This window comes from Primulina tabacum, chromosome 8 (assembly GCF_025594145.1).
Source record: "Primulina tabacum isolate GXHZ01 chromosome 8, ASM2559414v2, whole genome shotgun sequence".
Taxonomy (NCBI): Eukaryota; Viridiplantae; Streptophyta; class Magnoliopsida; order Lamiales; family Gesneriaceae; genus Primulina; species Primulina tabacum.
In genome coordinates this window covers 4413962-4435100 of record NC_134557.1, presented here as the reverse complement: position 1 = coordinate 4435100, position 21139 = coordinate 4413962, and the positions used below count along the sequence as shown (strand labels likewise).

Genomic DNA, 21139 nt, shown 5'->3' with positions numbered 1-21139 from the left:
TTCATGAAACTCATATAACCAGATTATGCCCACTGATAAATCCTGCTTCTTCGGTAGCAAGAAACAACACACCTCGGGCAACATCATCCACACTCGCCTCTCTCCCCCGCACAATTTCCGTCCTCAAATCCTCCTGAATCCGCCCACCAGCATCTCCGACGGCACCCGTGTGGTGAACCCATTTGATTTGCAAGATGGTTTAAAGCAATTCTTGGCTCATGATATATAGCAAATTCCTGTATCAAGATCGTTGATAGTTTACTCTTGCACACATTTTCCATGATTCACACAACTAACTTCTAACTAGGAAGGCAGCCGTTATGCGCGATATGTTTACTTTTTACGTTCTCCGAATTGATGATTTCATGGAATACATCACTTGATTGCAAATTGCAAATCTCCGCTGAATAATCACTTATACTTACTTTATAGTACATTTCGAGCATATGTCTGTAAAATACACATTTAATAAGAGCTGAACCATACGTCTTCCAAATTTTTGAATGCTAATATCCTTAAGCAATTGCAGAGATTAAAGATAATATCTTATTTTTTTTGAGTAGAAATAGATTTCATAATCATATAATCAAGCCATTGGTTACAACTTTGGATAAGTACAGTGGAATCACATTCTCAAAAGCAAATTGACATCTTTCCTGCATGCACCTATTTGCTAACAGGTGCGCTACTTGGTTATCATGTCTTAAAGCAGTGAACAATCGAAGAGCCCGATGTGTTGGAGCACAAAAGGCGAATATCTTGAGCTAACAGTTCATCCAAAGAAAACAGCGAAGAAACATTAATGGATTTTATCACCGGCGTGTCGCATCCGTTTTAACAATCCATTTTGAACCATGAAATTTAAGTCATATAAACCCCTTCCTTTACTGCAATCAGTTCAGCTAAATGAGGGTGGATAATGCCTTTGAGTTATTTTGCAGCAGCAAATAAAACAACACCCTCATGATCACGCCCCACAATATCAACCGGCAACATCCATGGACAGTTGAGGAAAATTTAGCAGTTAGCATGTCCCACTATTATCCGACTCACCAAATTAACATGAACCTGTAATGCATTAAATAGACTTCTCCACAAATGAATCTTAACTTTACATGGAATATGGAGCTTCCATAATTTACGGAGTCCAAAAGTGAGTCCACTTCCCAACCCTTTACTTCCTTCCTCATCGGCAGCCATAGCTAGATGACACTCCCCATCAGCAGTGTAATGCTAGATAAGACGATCTGACATTGAAGCATTTGCTAAAGGGATACGTTTAATTCCCTGGATTTGCCTTCCAAGTCCGAAACCAGCAAATGTGCATAATCATTTTGAGGAGTGGTGATTGGCTTAAAAAGTTTAGGCCTCACCAATCAAAGATCTTTAAGAACCCGGACTTTTTCCCCTGACAATATGTGCCACCGAGTTCCTTTAACCAATAGATCCCTTCCCCAAAGTATGTTGCGCCAAACAAATGATGTGTTGTTTCCTTTAGCAACATCGAGGAAGTGTCCAGAGGGGGAATATTTAGCTTTGTAAATATGAGTCACAAGATATTCTGGTTTGACCAAGATACGCCAAACTTGCTTAGCCAGCAACGCCTGGTTAAATGATGACAAATCTCTAAATCCCATACCTCCTTGACTCTTTGCCTTACGTAACAGATTCCAATTTGGGCGATATCACTACAAGTCTGTCCATTGTATCTCAGGAAACTCGAAACACATATCGGAGGGAACGAATCTGTTTTAAAGAAAGTGTATTTGTTACAAATCTCGGTTTGTGTTACTGTTTTCTTGTTATTTTTATATATTTTCTTGTTATTTTTATATATACAATATTCATACTTTCATTAATATACTTATTTCGCTTGGTGCTTAGTATTTACTTTCGTTCACTGCTTGTGAACTTCATAATTTTGTTATTAGCAATTTGCCTAACACTTGTCTTATAATATAAAAGACATTTAAGTTTGTGATGATTCAACGGGACTTGAATCTCAAGGAAGCAGAAAGCACTGAAACTCCAGAAATATTTGAGCTATGATTAGTGCACAATGCTGGAAACCTTTTGAATAGATGTTTATTATTATTATTTGTTTTTTTTTTTTTTGAAGGAGATGACAGTTATTTTGTTATGAAAATTATTACTAGTTATTGCCAAATTGTTGCGGAACTTTGGACTCTTGTATCCTGACATTGAGTGTCAGTGTTCACGAACACTCATCCTTGGCAATATATGGACTGAAATGACTTCCATTCCTTGTGGAGGATTCACCATGAAAACCCTAACCGGCTTTGCCAAAATATCAGCCACAATGATCTTTCCACCATTAGCAGAAACAGCACAGATTTTTCCTTTATGTGATGATAAATGCTCAGCACCTTTTAGAAGCTCCGAAGGCTCAATCAACTCTTCCCAGCAATCGCCATCCTCGTTGTACCGACTCAACGAACCATTTTCTTGATCCACTACATACATGAAATCATTATCTACTGCTGCTGGCCCATTCCACCCATCCAACATTCCCTTTGGCATTTCCTGCCACTGATTCATCACAACGTCATAAACCGCCCCTTCTTTTACTGCTTTACCTTTTACATTTACCATGCATAGTTTACCTCTGTATCCTAATGCTTCGACAGCTTCCCGACTAAACCTTCCATCTTTGAATGAAGCTCTTGTTTCCCATTGCCAATCTACATCCTTCTTTGATATGTCCCATCTTTCCATGGACCTTGCCACTTCACCATGATATTGTGCGCCTGTACCACTTGCCACATATATTCCACCATTTATTGATCCGGCAACACACCAACGACGGGGACTAGAGAATGGAGGTCCGCAGTACCACTTACCGGACAAAGGGTCGAACACTAATGGATGAGTTAGAGCTGGGAGAAGCTTGTGGGTGGTGGCAGCTATAAGCACCAAACGCCCCGACGCAGTTAAAGATTGAATAGATAGAATTCTTGATATGAAAGAAGGATGTTGACGTATGATGCACATGGATGGATCAGTTGGAGGAGTTGGGAGCGCTCTCCATGTTGAGGAAATGGGATCAAAAGAGAAGAAGGCAATTGAATTTGGTTGGCATTGGCATCGGCCTAATTGGACAGATTTGATGAAGGGATACTTAATTGACGTAGGTCGTCCAAGGACGGCATAAAGAGAGAGGAAGGGAGGGAAGGAGGGAGAATATATAAGTCGACGCCATGAGAGAGATACGCTGTAGAGAAGTGAAGGTGGGAGAGTTGAAAGACATAGCTGAGCTAGGTGGTCAGGTAAGCCAGGTAGTAAGCCCGACTTGATTAGAAAGTTTATTTGCAGCTTCTCATCATTTTCATTGATGATATCTTTGTTCTTGCAGTGACTTTCTATAACTATATTCATTTTGTTTATGTATATAGAAACACCTTGTCCATCAGGAGTATATATATATAAGAGTGGTTTTCACAGACCAGGTACTTCATTTTGTTACCTCTTCAACTCGGTGCCTTTCTCCTTATTTCCTGCGCTATTTCGAACATGATTGGTGCAAACTTTTGCTAAAGAAAATGAGCATTTTCATATTTAATTTACAGTTGAAGGCATGGGACCTTTTTATTGGCAAGTGGAGTAGTTTACATAAGAACAAATGCGGACATCATAGTTTATCAGTACTTGGAGTAGAAGTATGGTAAAAGATATAAAACGACAAATACTAAACATTGAAGTCTGTTGGGAGAAGTGCTTTAGAGTGAAGCAACTATGTTATAATACCATCAGATTACCACTTTTTCCCGAAATAACAAGAGTTGTTGCTATCTTTATCTTAAAAAGCAAACTACTTTTTGTTTCATTTTATCATCTTCTTGAAGACCAATTCCCCTGCTCTAAATCTGCTAACCATGTTAGGTACATGTGGGATGTTTGATTTGTGTATTGAATATTATAATATTGACATAAAGGCAATCTTTAAATTATGTTGGTGCTCCATGACACAAGGAAATCTTTAAATAATGTTGGTGCTTCATGACATAAAGGCCTTCTGTGAGTTATTATTATAGCATGTAAATAATTGTCATATCTATATCCCTATAAAAGTGTGGATAGTAGAAAAATTTTCTCATTGTTAACGGACATTATTACCCTTCACATATTTACTTATTTTCATTATTAGGTAACATGTGGTAATTTCACATTTATTCAATTAATTAATAATTAATACTAATTAACCATATTTTATGGTTATTATTTTGTGTTTTTTGACTTTCTTCTCCATGTTCTTAAATGTTTGAGCTAATTTTAAATAAACATACTATTAAATTTACTTAATATTAATATCAATTATTTTTTTCATTTTAATAATTTTCGTTCTAAATTTAATATTGATAAATGAAGAAACAAAAAAACTAAAATAATCAGTATTATTTTTAAACTAAATAAAATGAATTGAATTGAAAATAAAATTATATTTAATCAAAATTTTAAATTTATTTTGTCAAACTATTAATTTTTAAATGCATGAACAAATATAATATTTTATAAACCTAAATTGTGAATATAAATAATATTAATAAAAAAATTAATAAATTTGAATCAGAAGTACATATAAAAGTGTGGACGAAGAATCGTTCATCCACATACATTGGATGATATGATACTAGAAAAATATTGTTGTACAGTTGATAAAATGAGAAAAAAATATGTAGAAAATCAATCAATTTTTTCATTAGTTTTTTTATTGTTTTTAATTAACAAAAAAAGAGGAAAAATTTGAAAAAGTTAAGCACAATATAAATCTAATGTATTGATAGCCTTTTAATAATAATCAATTGAATCGGAAAATATTATTATACTTAAGTAATTATATTTTATTCTAATTCAAATTTAGTAACTTTTTAATGTCCAATATATATAGAATTCATCAGTAGTGTACATAATTTTATTTTTCAAACTGATAATAAGAAAAAAAAGAACCTTAAAATAGAAATATATAATGAAAACGAATTCAAATTTTCTGTTAATAGCTTCTTTTTCAATTGAGAAAGGACATAATTATCATTTACATGCTTACTTATTTTCATTATTAAGTAACATATGTGGTAGTTTCACATTTAGTTTATTAATTAATAATTAATACTAATTAACCACGTTTTATGGTTATGATTTTGTGATTTTGACTTTCTTCTCTTATCTTTCTTTCATTCTAATAATATTTAATTAAGTCATATTTCATTAAAAAAATTTATTTAATTATATATTATATACATATAAATGTGTGGATGATAGAAAATTTTTCTAATTGTTGTAAATAAAGTTGAGTTATATTCATATTTTAATTTATATGTAGCAAATAAGTCATGTCCATGTTTTTAAATGTTTGAGCTACTTTTTAAAAAAAACATACTATTAAATTTACTTAATATTAATATCAATTATTTTTTCCATTTTAATAACTTTCTTGGACTTTCATTTAAATTCTAAATTAAATTAATTATGTTATTTATTGTTCTATTTCACTTTGAATTCAATGAATTATTAAAAATAAATTTTAATATAATTAGATTTAAAAAAAAAACTTCAAAAAATTATATATACGAAGGACTCATGATAAAGTATCTGAGTGCTTTGAACGAAGAGTCATTCAAATAAATTCTAAATTAAATATTGACAAATGAAAAATTAAAAATTAAAATAATCATTATTACTTTTAAATTAAATACAAAATTTGAATTGAAAATAAAATTATATTTAATCAAAATTTTAAATTTATTTTGTCAAACTATTAATTTCTAAATGCATGAACAAATATAATATATTATAAATCTAAATTTAATTGTGAATTTAAATAATATTAATAAAAAATTAATAAATTTGAATAAGAAGTACCTATAAAAGTGTGGACAAATGAATCGTTTATCCACATACATCGGATGATGTGATGCTAGAAAAATATTGTTGTACAATTGCTAAAATGAGAAAGAAATATGTAGAAAATCAATCAATTTTTTCATAAGTTTTTTCCCACTAATTTTGATAATAAATAAAATAAATTTAATGATTAATTATTTTAATTACTCTCATAGATTCTATTTTATTTAAGTCTCCTCATATTTATATATTATCAAATAGTACTCAATCATAACAATAATGTCATGACATTTTATTTGTATTTGTAGAGTTATTTACATACAAGTATATATGACAATTATATTGACAAAAAGGTAAGCACACATTAAATAAAAAAAATCAACAAACACTTAATTTAAAAAAAAATAAAAATTTGAGCTTAGTCACAAATTTTATCACAATTGATACTTTTTCAGCTTATTTTTCTAAAAAAAAAATAAAAATCAATGGCGGTATCTATTATATGTTGAAAAAAAAGTAGAGTCAAATGGTACATAGATAAAATTATTATAAAATTGTTTTAAAAAATGACACAAATGAGTCAAAAAGAGTAAGAGCAAGATGTTCCTACAAATAATTATTAGTATAAAGTTAACATAACTAAATTGGAAGTTATGTTGGTGTAGAGTAAGTCTCTTGTGAGAATGTCTCACGATTTTTATATGTGAGACGAGTCAACCGTACCGATATTCACAATAAAAATTAATACTCTTAGAATAAAACTTAAAATGAAAAATTGTTGTCATATGTTCTTAATTATTCCAAATTATAAGTAAGTACTATTTTAGATTTTCAAGATGTAATTTTTACATTTTAGGAACATATTTATCAATTAATTGATATAATGAGTAGATAAATATCAACATCATATACTAAAATATTTTCTTCCACTCTTATATTGTTTAATTAATTAAAATATATTCATATAATTCTATTTACACTCTTATATTGCTTAATCAATTCAAATCATTTCACATCATTGTATTTGTATTGTTATTTTAGTTCAATTTAGTACTTAATCTGATAAATCATTATTCCAAATTCTTATAATTTGTTTTGATCTATCTTTTTCCGAACGAAATGTTGTTTCATGGATTTGATCACGTTATGCAAAGATTAAAAATATTTTTAATATTAATTTATTTTTTAGTTATTTAGAATATGGGTTCACGTGCGGATGCACGTGCTTTTTTGCTAGTCAAAGAAAAGGGGCTTTGAAGATATCCATCCATATTTAGAATAAAATTTGTAATTTTTGGTTGGCATGGGTTCAAAAGTTCCACAACTTGACCCAAATACAGATGAGTCTCGCCTTTTCGGGAGGTAAACAGACCCACAACATCATAAATTTCAGTATCCTGCTAAAATCTCAACTCTGCTTCATTTAATTTGCTGCCCACTTTCAAAATTGATGTCTCATATTTGTCCTGGATTTTTCATGGAAAATTCTGGTGAATACATGCACCATGTTGGCACCAAGCTAAGACACATTGTGACATCACGACAGATCATTATTTATGTATTATTTCTTCTATTGTAGAAAAATCCTTATTTCTTGACGTATTAATTAATCATTCATTTAACTAGAATTACGTGAAATTAACGTGGTGAACTCTTTCTAAATTTCGTGGGTAATGCTGCTCCACACGCCTAAAGAAGCACGAGAAATGGTGGCATGTAAAATTGTGAGTATGACAAAGCTTTTCTAAGAATTCAAATTATGTCACTCAAATATGGTAAGATATATGTGTATTTTTGTATTGATTTTTCAAAGATATCGTGTGAGAAACCAAAGTTAGTTACTCCGAGTCTTTCAACTTTAACAACATAGTAAATATATAGATATATTGTGAGACAAGTAGTTCGCGGAATTTTGAATTTTTAAGATCATTTGCACGAAATTAGGTGTTAATGGGTTGCGTTTAAATTCAAATTTGATTTGCGTTTACTTATTTATTATTATTTTTCAACCAGTTAATTAATATTCCATCGATATCCAACTCGATTTAATTAAAGAGATCCACATTAGGAAAGATATGGCTCCGATATGGAATTCATTTTAAAATCCGTTTTTGAAAAATCTTGGTTATTACCCAAATTCAACTAAAATGCATTTGTTCTTTAGGACATAACAAGAACAAAATGGACATTTGCGCAGTACTAGAACTGGGAAGTCGTGTTTGTGCAAAAACAAATGAAAATGTCTGGTGGACTATGTCAATATAAGTGAATTTTAAATTTCATTTAATTCAAGTACCCCCGAGTGGTTGGAACTTGAATTTGAAATTATAAGTTTTTTGCTTTATAAATTAAGCTGTTTTTAAAATTCTCTTCTTCAAGCACAACTCCTTTAATTTGTTGGAGAAAGGAAGGAAAGTGCATTTCATTTTTGGCAACGAGTGAAAATTATTTTAGGACAGATAGATATTGTGTTTGATAAAGAAAATTTGAACATATAATTCAAAAAAGGAATTCGGTCAAAACCGAATTCGTATATATGATAATTAACGACTGTCACATTCTCCATGTAAAATATAAAATTAAATAAAAGAGAAACTTAAAAAAATTATGAAATGAACTATGATTTTGCCTAAAAAATTGAATGTTTTCCACATTTTTAGCGATTATTATAGTTCAGTCATGCCCAAAATTAATATATGATCAGATTTGTAAACAAATTTACCGGCTGAATGATCACACAGAGTAGGTCAACGGCATCTCGGATTCCCTGGAAGAGGCGACGGATGAATTCAATCCGCCACTCTGTTGGTTGTCACCGCCACCATTACAATGATTTTGCATGGCGGGGGAGGTGGGGTTGGAGTTGGAGACATTCCTCGTGGTTGGTCTCCTGGAGATCTGTCGGCTGTCTACCGCGCCACCTTCCCTGCCGCCAAAGCATCCCTTCATGCAGGTGTATACGTAGGTTAAGAGCCAGAACAGCCAGGGCAATCCGATGAGAACGAAGGCGGCGACTGGGTACCAGGGCTGAGAAAGATTGGGGACGAAAACGTACAAGGCGAGGAATATTCCACCGGTGATGAGGCACAGACAAAAGAGGAAAGAGACCAACGGAACCCTAATGTCTCCTTCCCTGTCATCCTCCATTAATGTTGTATCTATCTCCCAATTCTGTGTCTCCTTTTCTGCTTGTGTATCCTAATTCGTTTTCTGTTTGGCATTGATCTTGATCTTAATCAGCTGCATCTTTGAATTCAGGAAAAGATTAATGAATCCTCTTGCTATTAATTTGATCTTTTGCTCCTTATTTCTGTATCTTGATGTGGAGTTTCAGGCAAGCTTCCAAGGATCGATGAAATGGTGGGCTGCTGATTCAACAAGGGAAGGCGTCCAAAACGGGCGGTTGTTTCATTCTCATGCATGCAAATATGGAAATTCTCATGCTAAATATGGCAATATTCAAATAATATATCATTAAAAAATTTATTAAATAATTATTTTATCCTTATAAAAGTTGGTCACGATCTTTCATGTTATAGTTATATAATATTTTTTTATGGTTAGATGAAATGAAAAGTTATAAATGAAGAATGAAATAAAATTTTAGACTATCTATAATTTAATATAACATTAGACATTTTGATTTTTTTACATTTACATAACTAAAAACAAGTAAAAAGAATGCGAGAGGAGTATGTTTTCCCCGATGCCACGCCTTATGTTGTCGTGTGTATATATATATATATTATTTTCATATTAATGTGATGCTGCATACAAGTGAGACAATTATTATGTCAAATGGAAATATATTGGTTTAATATATAAAATTATCGTGACGAGATAATTATTATTGTCTGTGTTTATAATTTTACACCAAAATCAATGTAAGCCCATTTTACGGATCAAATTTGTGATATCATTTTACATATCAAATTTCAAAAACAAATGTTCAACTTATATTACCCGACTCATATAAAGTATTACTTTTATGTTTCAAATATTATTTTTATTGCAAAATATCATTTTTTTTAGTTATTTTATGAAAAAAAATATCGTATGTTATATGCTGATTTAAGTATAAATTATTATTTTTTATGTCAAAAAATATGGTGTATTATATGTTGATTTAAGTTAAAAATATTATTTTTTATATGAAAAAATTATTTTTTATTACAAAAAGTATTACTCTTTCTGTATCATATATTTAAATTTGGTTGTGTATTCACACGATTAAGAAAACTATTGGAAAAATAAATTTTATAAAAAAATTTCTCAAATGTTTTAATTGTATAAAATTTTTTTGAAAAACAACTTAAATAGAGGTAAATTGTTACATGGAATATGGAGAGTAATATTAATTGTGGAAACTGGACTATATTATTGAGACAGATGAAAAACAAAATCCAACCTGAATATATGAGTTAAAATGATTACTTTTCATGAGATCAAGACAATATATATTTGGAAATACATGTAAATTTTATTATACTTTTTTAAAAATAAATCAATTACGGTACCGTTTGGTCCACGTTATTATTTATCCATATTTTTATCTAATCTAATATCATGTTTGATGTACCATATTATTTATTCATCTACAAATCATTTATCTTATATTACTAAAATCATTGAATTGAAATTACAATATTATCCTTAATAATAATATTATAAATATTTTATTAATATTTTTTTAAAAATAAAACGATTACGTCATATTATCTCAAATTTAATCAAATAATCAAATATTATATTAACTATTATTTTTATATATATATTTAAAAAAAATATTAATTAATTTCATACTATTTATCTCAAACTAAACGATATCTAATAATATAGATTAAAAAATAATTATTTATGCTAAGAGAAACATATATTTAATTAGTGTGTGAATCCTATTAATCGACGGAATCACGGTTCCATCCGCAAAAGCCCTTTCGTCATGTCGACTCCAGTATCTCCAAATTCATCCTCCTCCACGAATCTTCTTAAGCAGGTATTTCAATCAATTACACCCATTTTCATCCCTGAAGCGTGAAAGTGTATCTTTTCTACTTAAGATTATTCCTATTTTAGATGGCTGTGGTGTGACTGAATCAATTTTTGTTTTCCTTTGGTTTTTGGTGGCGAGGGGGATGAGATTGGCTGTATAAATTACCCTTTTTTGTTTCTATTTTTTTCTCACTTCTGCAACTTGACCAACTATTCGGCCGAGATGGGCTGAGAGAGTGTGTGAGAGATGATTAACTCACAAATGAAATAATTTTCATTTTTCAATATTTTCTAAAAAGCAAGTCTTGCCGCTAAATTCTGGTCAATCCTGCTTTTGAGTGTTTCCTCTGTGTCCGGGGTCGGTGTCAATGAAATATTAATGGGTTATAGTGTTCGTACTCACAGGTTAGAAGTCATGAAGTTGCTTTAGCTGAGCTAAATAACCTTTCTTCCTCGCGGGTATGATTTCTTATGCAGCAAGTCGTTTAACTCAATTGATCTTTGTATTGATGTGTAACAATGTGTTGTGATCTGATTTGAATATTACAAATTTGATCTTTATCTTCGTGCAATAATGTTGGGTTGTTATTTTTGAATGGGTACTCTTTCAGTAGCTTAATTATTTAACAGTCAAAAGGTGTTTTGTTTCATGAGATTCAGTTGTCGTGTGGTAGTGAAGCCAGCCAAAGATGGAACTAGTTTGTAGATTCAAAGGCCTCCTAAGAGATATATGTTGTTGGCGTTCATTCATATCCAAGAAAATAGAAAGTATTATTTCATATAATTTTGGTGATTATAGCCTGGACTTGTGTGAGAATGAGATCAAATTCGAAACATTTTTGCAGCCATATTTTGAATGCTAGTTATGGTATGTGCTTCTATGACTTCTTGGATCATATCTGGTTGACCAAGATGTTTCAATCCCCTAGAAATTCTTAACTTATTATTGAGGCTTTAAGAAAACTGTTTTAATTGAATATGTAGGAAAGGTTGCAACATGGATGAACTGTAATCCAGTTTAGAATGGGCAATGCGCTTGCTGTTTTTGACTGATGCTTTTGATATTAAACGTTGGGAAAATCCTCAAAGTAAATGTTATTGTTGTTTTTAACTAGCCTAATTGCATACATATTGACCAATGAACTTGAAATTTGGTTATCCTCATGTTTGGCTCTGCCTGTTGAGTAGTTCTATGAACACGCTCTCATGTTATTTATCCGCTATAAATCCAAGTTCTGAACCTGATTCTTAAATCCCGTTTCACGAACCTAGTTTTCAAAATCTTCCAAAAGATTTCTGTAACCTTAGTTAATCCCCATGTCACTTTTAGTGCTTTATGTAAGTTTACTAGCGGAGCGCCCTAAACAAAATCATAAAGTGGTAGGAGAGGGAGAATAATCGCATGCAATGTGCTTTCTTGCAGTAGTCAATTAGATGTCATATTATTTCGACACCACAAGAGGAAGGGACAAACTATTTGTTTTAATTTGATAAATCTGAGGTTTATTTGTTCTAAGTAGCCAGACATGTGTCGTACACAGTTGTAGGACAATATGTCAGTATTTAAAACTTTGTTTGCTTTCTATTACCATTTTGACAACCATGACTTTTTCCCATTGATGGCTTTAGAAGCTGGACTTTGAGTTTCACATTAGTTCTAGTTTCCCAGTAAAATACATGTTACCCGTAAAATTTTCCAAGAACCTGTAGTTTTATACTATAGTTTTGTTTCTTCATACAGGCTGTGTATCAGAAAAATGGGAGTATATTTTTTCGAACCACCATTCAAAAAGCAATGACATTTGAACAAAGTAAGTGTAATCTTGATCGTGTCAATATCCTGTCTTTTGTATGTGAAGTGTTGCTATTGTCTTAGTCTATTATTTGAGCAGCACAATTGGATACTGCCAAAGCTAGGCTGCAAAAGCTGGGTTCATCTTGATATCATTAACCCAGTCCCTATCTGCCCGCGGCGACTGGTGTTATGAGTACCTGTATAACCAGTTCATGAGTGGCTGCTCCCAAAATATATCTGTCATCAACGCCATTTACGTCCCTCTCTCTATTATGAGTGCTGTGGATACATGAGCAGTGATAAGGGTGACAAGGATGCTCAAATATTTTGTATATTGTTAGTTTTGTGTTCTACTCGAATTACTGTGCAACCCTGGTGACACTTTCTCTAAACGATTTGCTCATAGTTGATTTGAATGAAGCTCGCATATTCAAGGTACCTAATTGTTTTGCTCTAAGAAGGTCGCTACCTGGCCCTTGTATTTTCATTGTGTGTTGGAATTTGTAATATTTACGAAATTTTATGCGGCAGTTTAGCAAGCATAAACGGCAATATACTTGGTGAATTAGCCAATAACTATTCCTTGACAAGTGCCCAAAAGTTTCAAATGGTATCACGAATTAAAGTGGCATTTTTTATCATGAAACCGAGACAGATTCAACCACCCGTCGTGAACCTCCTGAATGATTTTTTTCCCCTAGCTTCTTTTCAAAAGAAAGTAGAGTTCACGGGTATCTCCTTGAACTAACCCATTGCTACACAAACCATAAACTTTAGGATGGATATGAGTCAAGTTGAATCTGAAATGTTCAAACGACTTGAATGCGTATTGAGTTGCTTGCACTCAGTTTTATTCATACAAATACGATATAAGATTAACGATCGGAAAAATGTAGAAAGTGCAAAATGAATCTGGCTCGAAGTTCAAACAGCTCAACTGAACTTTGGGTATATGTTCTTAAGCTCGATTTGAACAATTAATTCAGTAGCTTGATGAAAGCTTGATTGATGAAAGCTTGATGGAACCATGTGTGAGCAACTTTCGAGCGACTTGGGCTGTGCCGCCTGTACGGCCCCTAGTTCGCCTCTCCTATTCCGTTTCACGTAACAAAAAATGAAGTGCTCAGAGACGAAGGTATAGAAATTTATTTACATAGCCATATCCGCAATTTCAATATACAACTTACCAGTAAGCTGAGTTCACATTTTTTCTGATAAAAAGTGCTTTCGCTTGGAAGTTATTATAGATTTCTGGACATATAACAGGAAGAACATACCAAATTGCTAGATTCAAGCATTTTATCTTTTTGAGATTCTGTACTAGTTTATGAGTATTGATACTTGTAACAAGTTCGAGAGGAGGCGACCCCTTACACCTTCTCTGCAGTTTGTTGTAATGCAACGAGCACAACGGTCACGAGTGATGCGTAGACAGAGTTGGGTATTTTCTGCACCACCTTGCCGACTCTGGGGACATTCTCTGTTGTCCTTTTAGTTAACAAAGCCAAAGTTGGAGCTGCAACCAAAGTAATGATCAATCCCCGGCTCACAGTCACGAATGTATCTCTTGTTACGTGCAGGATGAAATTAACGAATTCTGCCCGGTCGAGTTCACCATCAAGATTGATATCACTCTCCTACTCGTTACAAAAAATATCATTTCAATAGAAATGTAATGGGAACTTGGAATGGTTGTCATGGACTGAACAACCATGGGCGTGGCGTGAAGGAACACGAATGGAAGATTACTGGTGAATGTGTGTGTGTGAAAATGGAAAATTATAACTCACCAGCATCAGACTTTTTACTTGTTCCTCTGTGGGGGGGTCGAAATGTGGACCAGGCAACCGCTTATTAATGTCACTACAAAGATGGAAAACAATTTCAGAATAAATCTAAAAGACTTGGAAAATGGAGAAATTAACAAAATTACTATGTCAAAGTATATGGATAGGACATCATGCGCAGATGAAGCCTCTCACTTGTATACGAGTAACACAGCAATATAAAGCTCCTCAAACGTTAGACTAGCCGTGTCAGTATCCTGGTGGTTCACACGATCAAAAACTCTGTCAGTTATCCCCCGAATCTTCCTTTCTTTCCAACCCTCCCCTGCATTGGCATAATAGATAATCTTTTTGTTAGAACGACTACGATTGCTGCTCGGCATAACTTCGAGACCGTGATGCTTTAATATTACAATAAGTCTCCATCTGGCTTCCAAAATCCGTACGGGACTTGTATTTTAACAAGACTCTCTACAAACGAGCTACAAAGATTAGGTGATGGCATCACTGAATTTGTGTCAATGTATAAGTCAACGTAAGTAACAATCAGCTTCAGATTCAACTTCCCAAGAATTCGATGATGGCACCATGATGTAATTTGGTTCAAAATTTGGAACATAATTAATCGAGACAAAAAGCATCAAAATTTGGATTCGAGAGCTCCTAGATCGAAAAAGTAAAATCCCATCAAGAATATGTATCGATAATCTCAAAACTCGGGGGGTGGAGATGTATTTCCTTAATTAAACTTCAACCACGCAAGAAAATAGAAACCGGTATATGATACCATACATATTCCCAGTAATTTCAAAAGGGAAATTCAAGAATCGATGAAAATTTACCTTGGAATTTCTCAAGAATCTGTCCCATGGGTATCGGAGGGCTTAAGATAAAAGTTTACAGGGGTGACACCACAATGAAAAAGCTTCCAAAACTTGAAATCGTTCAAGGTTATTGGCGGAACAAGCAAGCGCGTGATTTGCAATTTAGGATATTTTTTTATTTGAGAGAGACCTACACACCAACCACGGAGCTTTAGAATCTATCGGGTTACAATATTTTTTCTTCTTGGTAACCACATACTTGTTGCACACCCCAACTTGCTCTTCATTTCTTCCTTCTCCATTTCATGGTAACAAGTCTAATAGGCGTTGCAAAGTGATTGGTTTGATCGAATTTTAATAATTAAACTAAGTTTTAGTATATGCATGCATATGTTAATATGGGCTAAGTCGCCCAATCCATTAACCATGGGTGTTCAACGGGTCGACTCATCCCAAAATAAGTAAGTTGAGTTGGATTAATAATTTTTCAATCCGTTAAAAAGTGATGCGCCCATCTTTTTTAACTTTTTAACAGCTATGTGTATGAGCCATTGCGCGTGTTTTAAGAATTAAATCGTGTCAATCTGACCTCGCTTAATAATCAACTTATTTAGTAGGAATATCCGACTCGGTGCTCCAACTAAAAATTCAAATTCATCACAGATACATTCCTCTTCAAACCATATTTTTAGAATTTTCGTAAATAGCACACAAATTTATTTCACATTCAAATCTTTGAACAATTTATTTTATTTTATTTTACAAGAAAAGAATATTCTCTCCAATCTGTGCTTCCACGTGTAAATTTTTTTCCCAAAACATAAAATTAAAATTAAAATAGAAAATAAAGAAAAAGACCCAAAAAATGCAAAAATCAAGTATATATACCACTATGTACATGAAATTTGGTGTATGAATTTCAGTCTTCATCATCTTCATTTTGATCGTAACGCTTTGCTTTCACAATCTCCCCTCTTCTCTTGTAACTCCGTCTATGAAACTTGTCGAACTTCAACCGTCCATTGTCCTTGTACCGCCGCCTCTCCACCGGATCAACGTCACATTCCGGCGGTGGCACCGCATACCTCACGATGTCATAACAATAAGAGTAATACACGTACTTACTCCTAAATCTTTTCATGGACAACCTTTGTTTCGGGGTTATATTAGCAAAATCAGCAGTATCAAGTTGGCTATCTTTTTCGGCACAGCCGGTGTCGATCACCTCTTCAAGTGGATCCGACGTGCATCCATGTAGAACGAGGTCGGTGAATTCCGCCACGAACGGTGCATACTTGTAATTAGCTCTGTACTTGCCACCGGAAGTAGCCCATTCGGAGCCATCCCAAATGGTTGCATATAATCCCATAGGCTTCGACGGGAAATCGTCTCCCATGGCCTCGTTGCGCACCATTTCGCGGATAGGGACATTGTCTATATAAAATCTGCAGAAATTGAAATATCGAGGTTGAAAATTTATTTGAAATGTGACTTGTAATAATTTATATGTAACTAAAAAATCTTGAGGAAAAATAGAACGGATTAATCTAATAAAATATACTACACATAAAATTTTATAATTGAATATATACTTACTTTTGTATCCGAACAAAAAACATCATATGATGTTGCGCGTGGTTTATGTAGAGAACAACTTTTGACTCTAATTATAACACTATAGCTGGATTATTTTATCTTTATGAAACTTTTGGTAAAAAGCCAAGAATATCGGATAGGTTGGAAAAAATCATCATAAATAAATTATTATATTTTTTATATTATTATATGCATGTGGATAATTAATTGTATTCACTAATTTTTTTGTCGTATATCAGTGATCGATCCTGTGATCAAATATCAATAATTATAGAGTATAAACAAGATTTTATTTTCCAAATATATAAGTAAATAATATGTATCATCGACATTATTTTCTTTAATCTAATAATATGAAGTTAATCCAATAAAATTATTTAATAAACTATGAAATATATAACATGTGTCTAAACTATACCTTGTTAAAACTTGCGTGAGACGGTCTCACGAGTCATATTTTGTGAGACGGATATCTTGTTTTGGTCATCCATGAAAAAATATTAATTTTTATGCTAAGAGTATTACTTTTTATTGTGAATATCGGTAAGGTTGACCATCTCACAGATAAAGATTCGTGAGACCGTCTCACAAGAACCCTACTCTGGGATCTTATAATTACCAGCTAATTACGCTAAGACATGCAGCGACATACGTTTTCCTTTATCGCCATAAAAACATGGTACCTAAAAAACACCTTTTAGGCTGATTAATGACATCAACGTTATCCCTTTGCATGTGAGCATCCATTATATCCAAATTCATTTTAATATAAAAAAATTGCGGTGTATAAATCTTGAATGGGTCAAATTTTATACAAGGAAGCAATTGACAATTTTACATGTGGAAGGATGCAACAAGGAGATGTATATGTTTGACAAAGTAGGGAAAATAAGATATAAAATTAAAAAGTAGGTCTCTTGTGAGACGATCTCACGAATCTTTATACGTGAGACCGGTCAACCCTAGCAATATTCACAATTAAAAGTAATACTATTAGTGTAAAAAGTAATACTTTTTCATGGATACCCAAATAAGATATATGTCTTATAATATACGACACGTAAGACCATCTCACACAAGTTTTTACCAAAATTAAATAAAAAACTTACATAATTTTGTGTGTGGTCCATAGTATGCTGTAACGATGGAATTCTTTAGAAGGATCGAACCAAAGGTAGTATCTCTCTTCTCTTCCTCTATCTGTGCTTCCGTTTCCATACATATTTGTCTGAAACCTCCATGCTTTTCCTTTGATATTCCCCAAGAACTCGAAGTCTAATTCGTCGTGCGTCTTTCGAAATATATCTCCATTAGTCGTCTGGAAAGTTAGAATCCAAATTTAAGTACAGATTTTTCATTTAAAAGTATAGATTTTTATATATTTTCTACCTACATAGAACGCGACCACGATTCCTGCGGTATAATCGGATGGGAGTTTGATTTTAGCGCTAAAGAAACCATGGTTGTAGAGGTCGGAGGATTTAAATCCTGAGCCTGCATACAAGTAAATAAAATCAAAGCTGATTAAATACCTTAATCATCACATAAAATCAGTTTAATTTATCCCCAAAAAAATAAAAGATCGTGTAACGTTCGTATTTATACATAACACATGTGTATGTATATGCTTATCATAATCACCATCTGATCATTATGCAGGCTGAGTGTCAAACGCATATGTTAAAATTACTTTACATATGAATTTTGAAATATTTTCTCATTAAAAACAAGCAGGAAGGATTTCTCCTGACTCACGAAAATACTGATAAAAAAGAAAAGATCATTTATACATGCCTGTGAATTGGTTGAGCTGAAGTTGAACAGACCGATCATCCACGGAGCGTACGATATTCGATTCACCAAATAAATTCATGAAGCCTTTCTGGAATGGGATAGTGGATACGTTGAAGCCCGCAGCAGCAAATCCTACACATATTACATGAAGAACAAGGAAGAAAGACACAGAATAATGGAACTTATCCATGTCTTATAATATTATTACAAGTTTACAACTGTTTTGCTTTCTGATGATTCTATATATATATATATATGTCTCTGTGTGTGTTGTGTGTATCGTGTACATGAAACAATTTTCTCTGTGTCTGTGTGTGTGTTTAGGTATGTGGTATATTGTATGAAAAATTATTGGGAAGAAGGAAGGATGAGCTGGTGTAATGATCATTTGTTTAATCAGTGGACATTAAAAAAAGATCAGTGTCACAATCAAGGGTATTTATGGGAATAATGAGGTGTTTATGGAGATTAATATTGGAAAATATACGAAGACTTGTTCCATTGATTTCATTGCGTATTTGGATATTTAATTTATAGATTTTTCTTGATTTCTCATATGTACAGAAGAAAAAGAGCATCGCCATTTATGATAAATTTCACACACAGTCACAAAAAAAAATTTCTAAAAAGAAATCAAAATTTTGAAAAGTCAAATTTCATCGGCCGAAAGAGTAAATCAAACTTTTTCTGTGGACTCGAACAGAGGAAAAGAAAGTGTAAATTGCAATCTCTATGGCATATTTAATGGGAAGTGTAATGATTTAATGCAAAAACTTATGTGAGACGTTCTCACGGGTCGTATTTTGTGAGATGAATCTCTTATTTGGGTCATCTATGAAAAAATATTACTTTTTATGCTAAGAGTATTACTTTTTATTGTAAATATTGGTAGGATTGACCCGACTTACATATAAAGATCCGTGAGACCATCCCTCAAGAGACATACTCATGATTTAATTGATGTATTGGGGGTCACAAATTATTTTTTTAAAAAAAAAGTTTTGGCACATAAAAGGAGGCGTGGAAGCCAAAGGGTGACATGCCCAACAAGAAAGGTTGCTTTTGAAAGACGAAATAAAAGGTATTGATCACACCTATCACTATTTGTTTATTTATTACTAATTTCTGGTTTTTTTTCCTTCTGAAAATGATTATTACTATAATTGTTTTGGGATTCCGAATTAGTATTTATTTAAATTGCACTAACACTCTTAATTTTTTTTTGAATATATATATATATATATATATATATATATATATATATACATACACACACACATTATTGAACAACTAGCTTTAGATTAGTGCCAATTTCAGCTTCAATCAATGTCACTAATGGATCAAATTCAATGTCCGATTAAAAGAAAATTAAGACAATTAGCGATTGCAACACGAGTTTGAACCAACAATCAATTATTATTGCGAAGAAAGCCAGCATCGACCCAACTTTATAAACCAACAACATAAAATGAGAGAAAAGATGGGGAAAAGGTTTACTGATTGGGTCAAAAATGATTTCGAATTTTAAATTTCAATCATGTTTTGATCGACTCCAATTATATATTTTCCATATTATCTTCTTATTTTTTTTAAAAAAAAAAATTCAGCCAAAATTAAGTCATTTCATTATCTCTCGAGTTGATCTCTTGTGAGATCGTCTTACGAGTTTATGTTCATGAGATAGATAGACCCAGATCATATGTACAATGAAAATTAATATTTTTTTTGATGAATTAAATCGAGTTGAAGATATATATCACAAAATTGCCTGTATGGAGATATTGATAAGTGTTTTTGTATTATCCCTCGATTTCTATTGCATTTGTTTTGCAAATATATTTATTTTATGGTAAACGTACGACTCATAATGAAAGCTATGAATTAATTTATCTTAAATGCATAAGGATAATTAGTTTGACTCAAATGATTTAAACACGTAAAACTAAAGTTCTCAACTACTATATATAGCCAATTATTGATTGGATTCCTCAATTAACTTATTAATTTCATACAAGATTAATAAAAATCACCGGTGAAATTAATATTTTTCTCTCTTGCTATGGATTAGTATATGTTTTGCATAAAAATCGGTGCGTTTTCTCCTACTAATAAACAATATTTAATTGCATTTATTTAAATTAAGTGTTGTGATTTCACTCGGACGCTGGCTCTGACTTTTTCAAGGAAGATTTTCATTATGTGGTTACATCATCTGTCCATGTGTCACACCATATTGCAAGCAACTTGCTAGATTTGTTTTCTATTATTATGTATTTTATTCGAATTAATAATAAACCCTCTTTCATAGGATTGACAATTGCATTTCATTAGTCTCCGGGCCGTCTCTCGTATGAAACATATTTTTCATTGAAATATTGTGAGGTATACTCTCGAGATCAGTGTTTGCTGTCATTTTCCTCGAATCATTGCCTACTCAATCATACTTATCTCACGATTTATCTTTCCGTCTAAGTCAAATGACCTTTTTAACT

At 32.4% G+C, this 21139-nt stretch overlaps 4 protein-coding genes across 4 annotated transcripts; all 4 read right to left on the bottom strand.

Annotated features, from left to right (window-relative positions):
- Positions 1–1949: 1949 nt before the first annotated feature.
- LOC142554437 (F-box/kelch-repeat protein SKIP25-like) lies at positions 1950–3577 on the bottom strand. The gene has a single exon (XM_075665106.1). The coding sequence runs from the start codon at positions 3394–3396 to the stop codon at positions 2209–2211; it is 1188 nt and encodes a 395-aa protein (XP_075521221.1). The 5' UTR covers positions 3397–3577; the 3' UTR covers positions 1950–2208.
- Positions 3578–8592: 5015 nt separating this feature from the next.
- LOC142554318 (uncharacterized) lies at positions 8593–9006 on the bottom strand. Its single transcript, XM_075664999.1, has one exon. The coding sequence runs from the start codon at positions 9004–9006 to the stop codon at positions 8593–8595; it is 414 nt and encodes a 137-aa protein (XP_075521114.1).
- Positions 9007–13782: 4776 nt separating this feature from the next.
- LOC142553150 (uncharacterized) lies at positions 13783–15528 on the bottom strand. Its single transcript, XM_075663173.1, has 4 exons — positions 15276–15528; positions 14629–14758; positions 14437–14509; positions 13783–14283 (listed from the first exon to the last, which is right to left on the bottom strand). The coding sequence occupies exons 1-4, from the start codon at positions 15301–15303 to the stop codon at positions 14017–14019; spliced, it is 498 nt and encodes a 165-aa protein (XP_075519288.1). The 5' UTR covers positions 15304–15528; the 3' UTR covers positions 13783–14016.
- Positions 15529–15862: 334 nt separating this feature from the next.
- Positions 15863–19017, bottom strand: LOC142553149 (putative xyloglucan endotransglucosylase/hydrolase protein 30). The gene is made up of 4 exons (XM_075663171.1): positions 18648–19017; positions 18247–18347; positions 17963–18171; positions 15863–16702 (listed from the first exon to the last, which is right to left on the bottom strand). Exons 1-4 carry the CDS (start codon positions 18835–18837, stop codon positions 16177–16179), a joined length of 1026 nt encoding a protein of 341 aa, XP_075519286.1. The 5' UTR covers positions 18838–19017; the 3' UTR covers positions 15863–16176.
- Between the last annotated feature and the right edge of the window lie 2122 nt (positions 19018–21139).

What these genes read in the sequence shown, in the direction of transcription:
- LOC142553150 (XM_075663173.1), bottom strand. Translation starts at nt 15,303, where the DNA reads ATGGGACAGATTCTTGAGAAATTCCAAG. An exon ending in GATTCTTGAGAAATTCCAAG is followed by an intron (nt 14,759 to 15,275) that starts GTAAATTTTCAT and finishes ATGCCAATGCAG; the next exon opens with GGGAGGGTTGGAAAGAAAGG. An exon ending in AAGTAAAAAGTCTGATGCTG is followed by an intron (nt 14,284 to 14,436) that starts GTGAGTTATAAT and finishes TGTAACGAGTAG; the next exon opens with GAGAGTGATATCAATCTTGA.
- LOC142553149 (XM_075663171.1), bottom strand. Translation starts at nt 18,837, where the DNA reads ATGGATAAGTTCCATTATTCTGTGTCTTTCTTCCTTGTTCTTCATGTA. An exon ending in TCAGCTCAACCAATTCACAG is followed by an intron (nt 18,348 to 18,647) that starts GCATGTATAAAT and finishes ACTTGTATGCAG; the next exon opens with GCTCAGGATTTAAATCCTCC. An exon ending in GAATCGTGGTCGCGTTCTAT is followed by an intron (nt 18,172 to 18,246) that starts GTAGGTAGAAAA and finishes CTAACTTTCCAG; the next exon opens with ACGACTAATGGAGATATATT.
- LOC142554318 (XM_075664999.1), bottom strand. Translation starts at nt 9,006, where the DNA reads ATGGAGGATGACAGGGAAGGAGACATTAGGGTTCCGTTGGTCTCTTTC.
- LOC142554437 (XM_075665106.1), bottom strand. Translation starts at nt 3,396, where the DNA reads ATGAATATAGTTATAGAAAGTCACTGCAAGAACAAAGATATCATCAAT.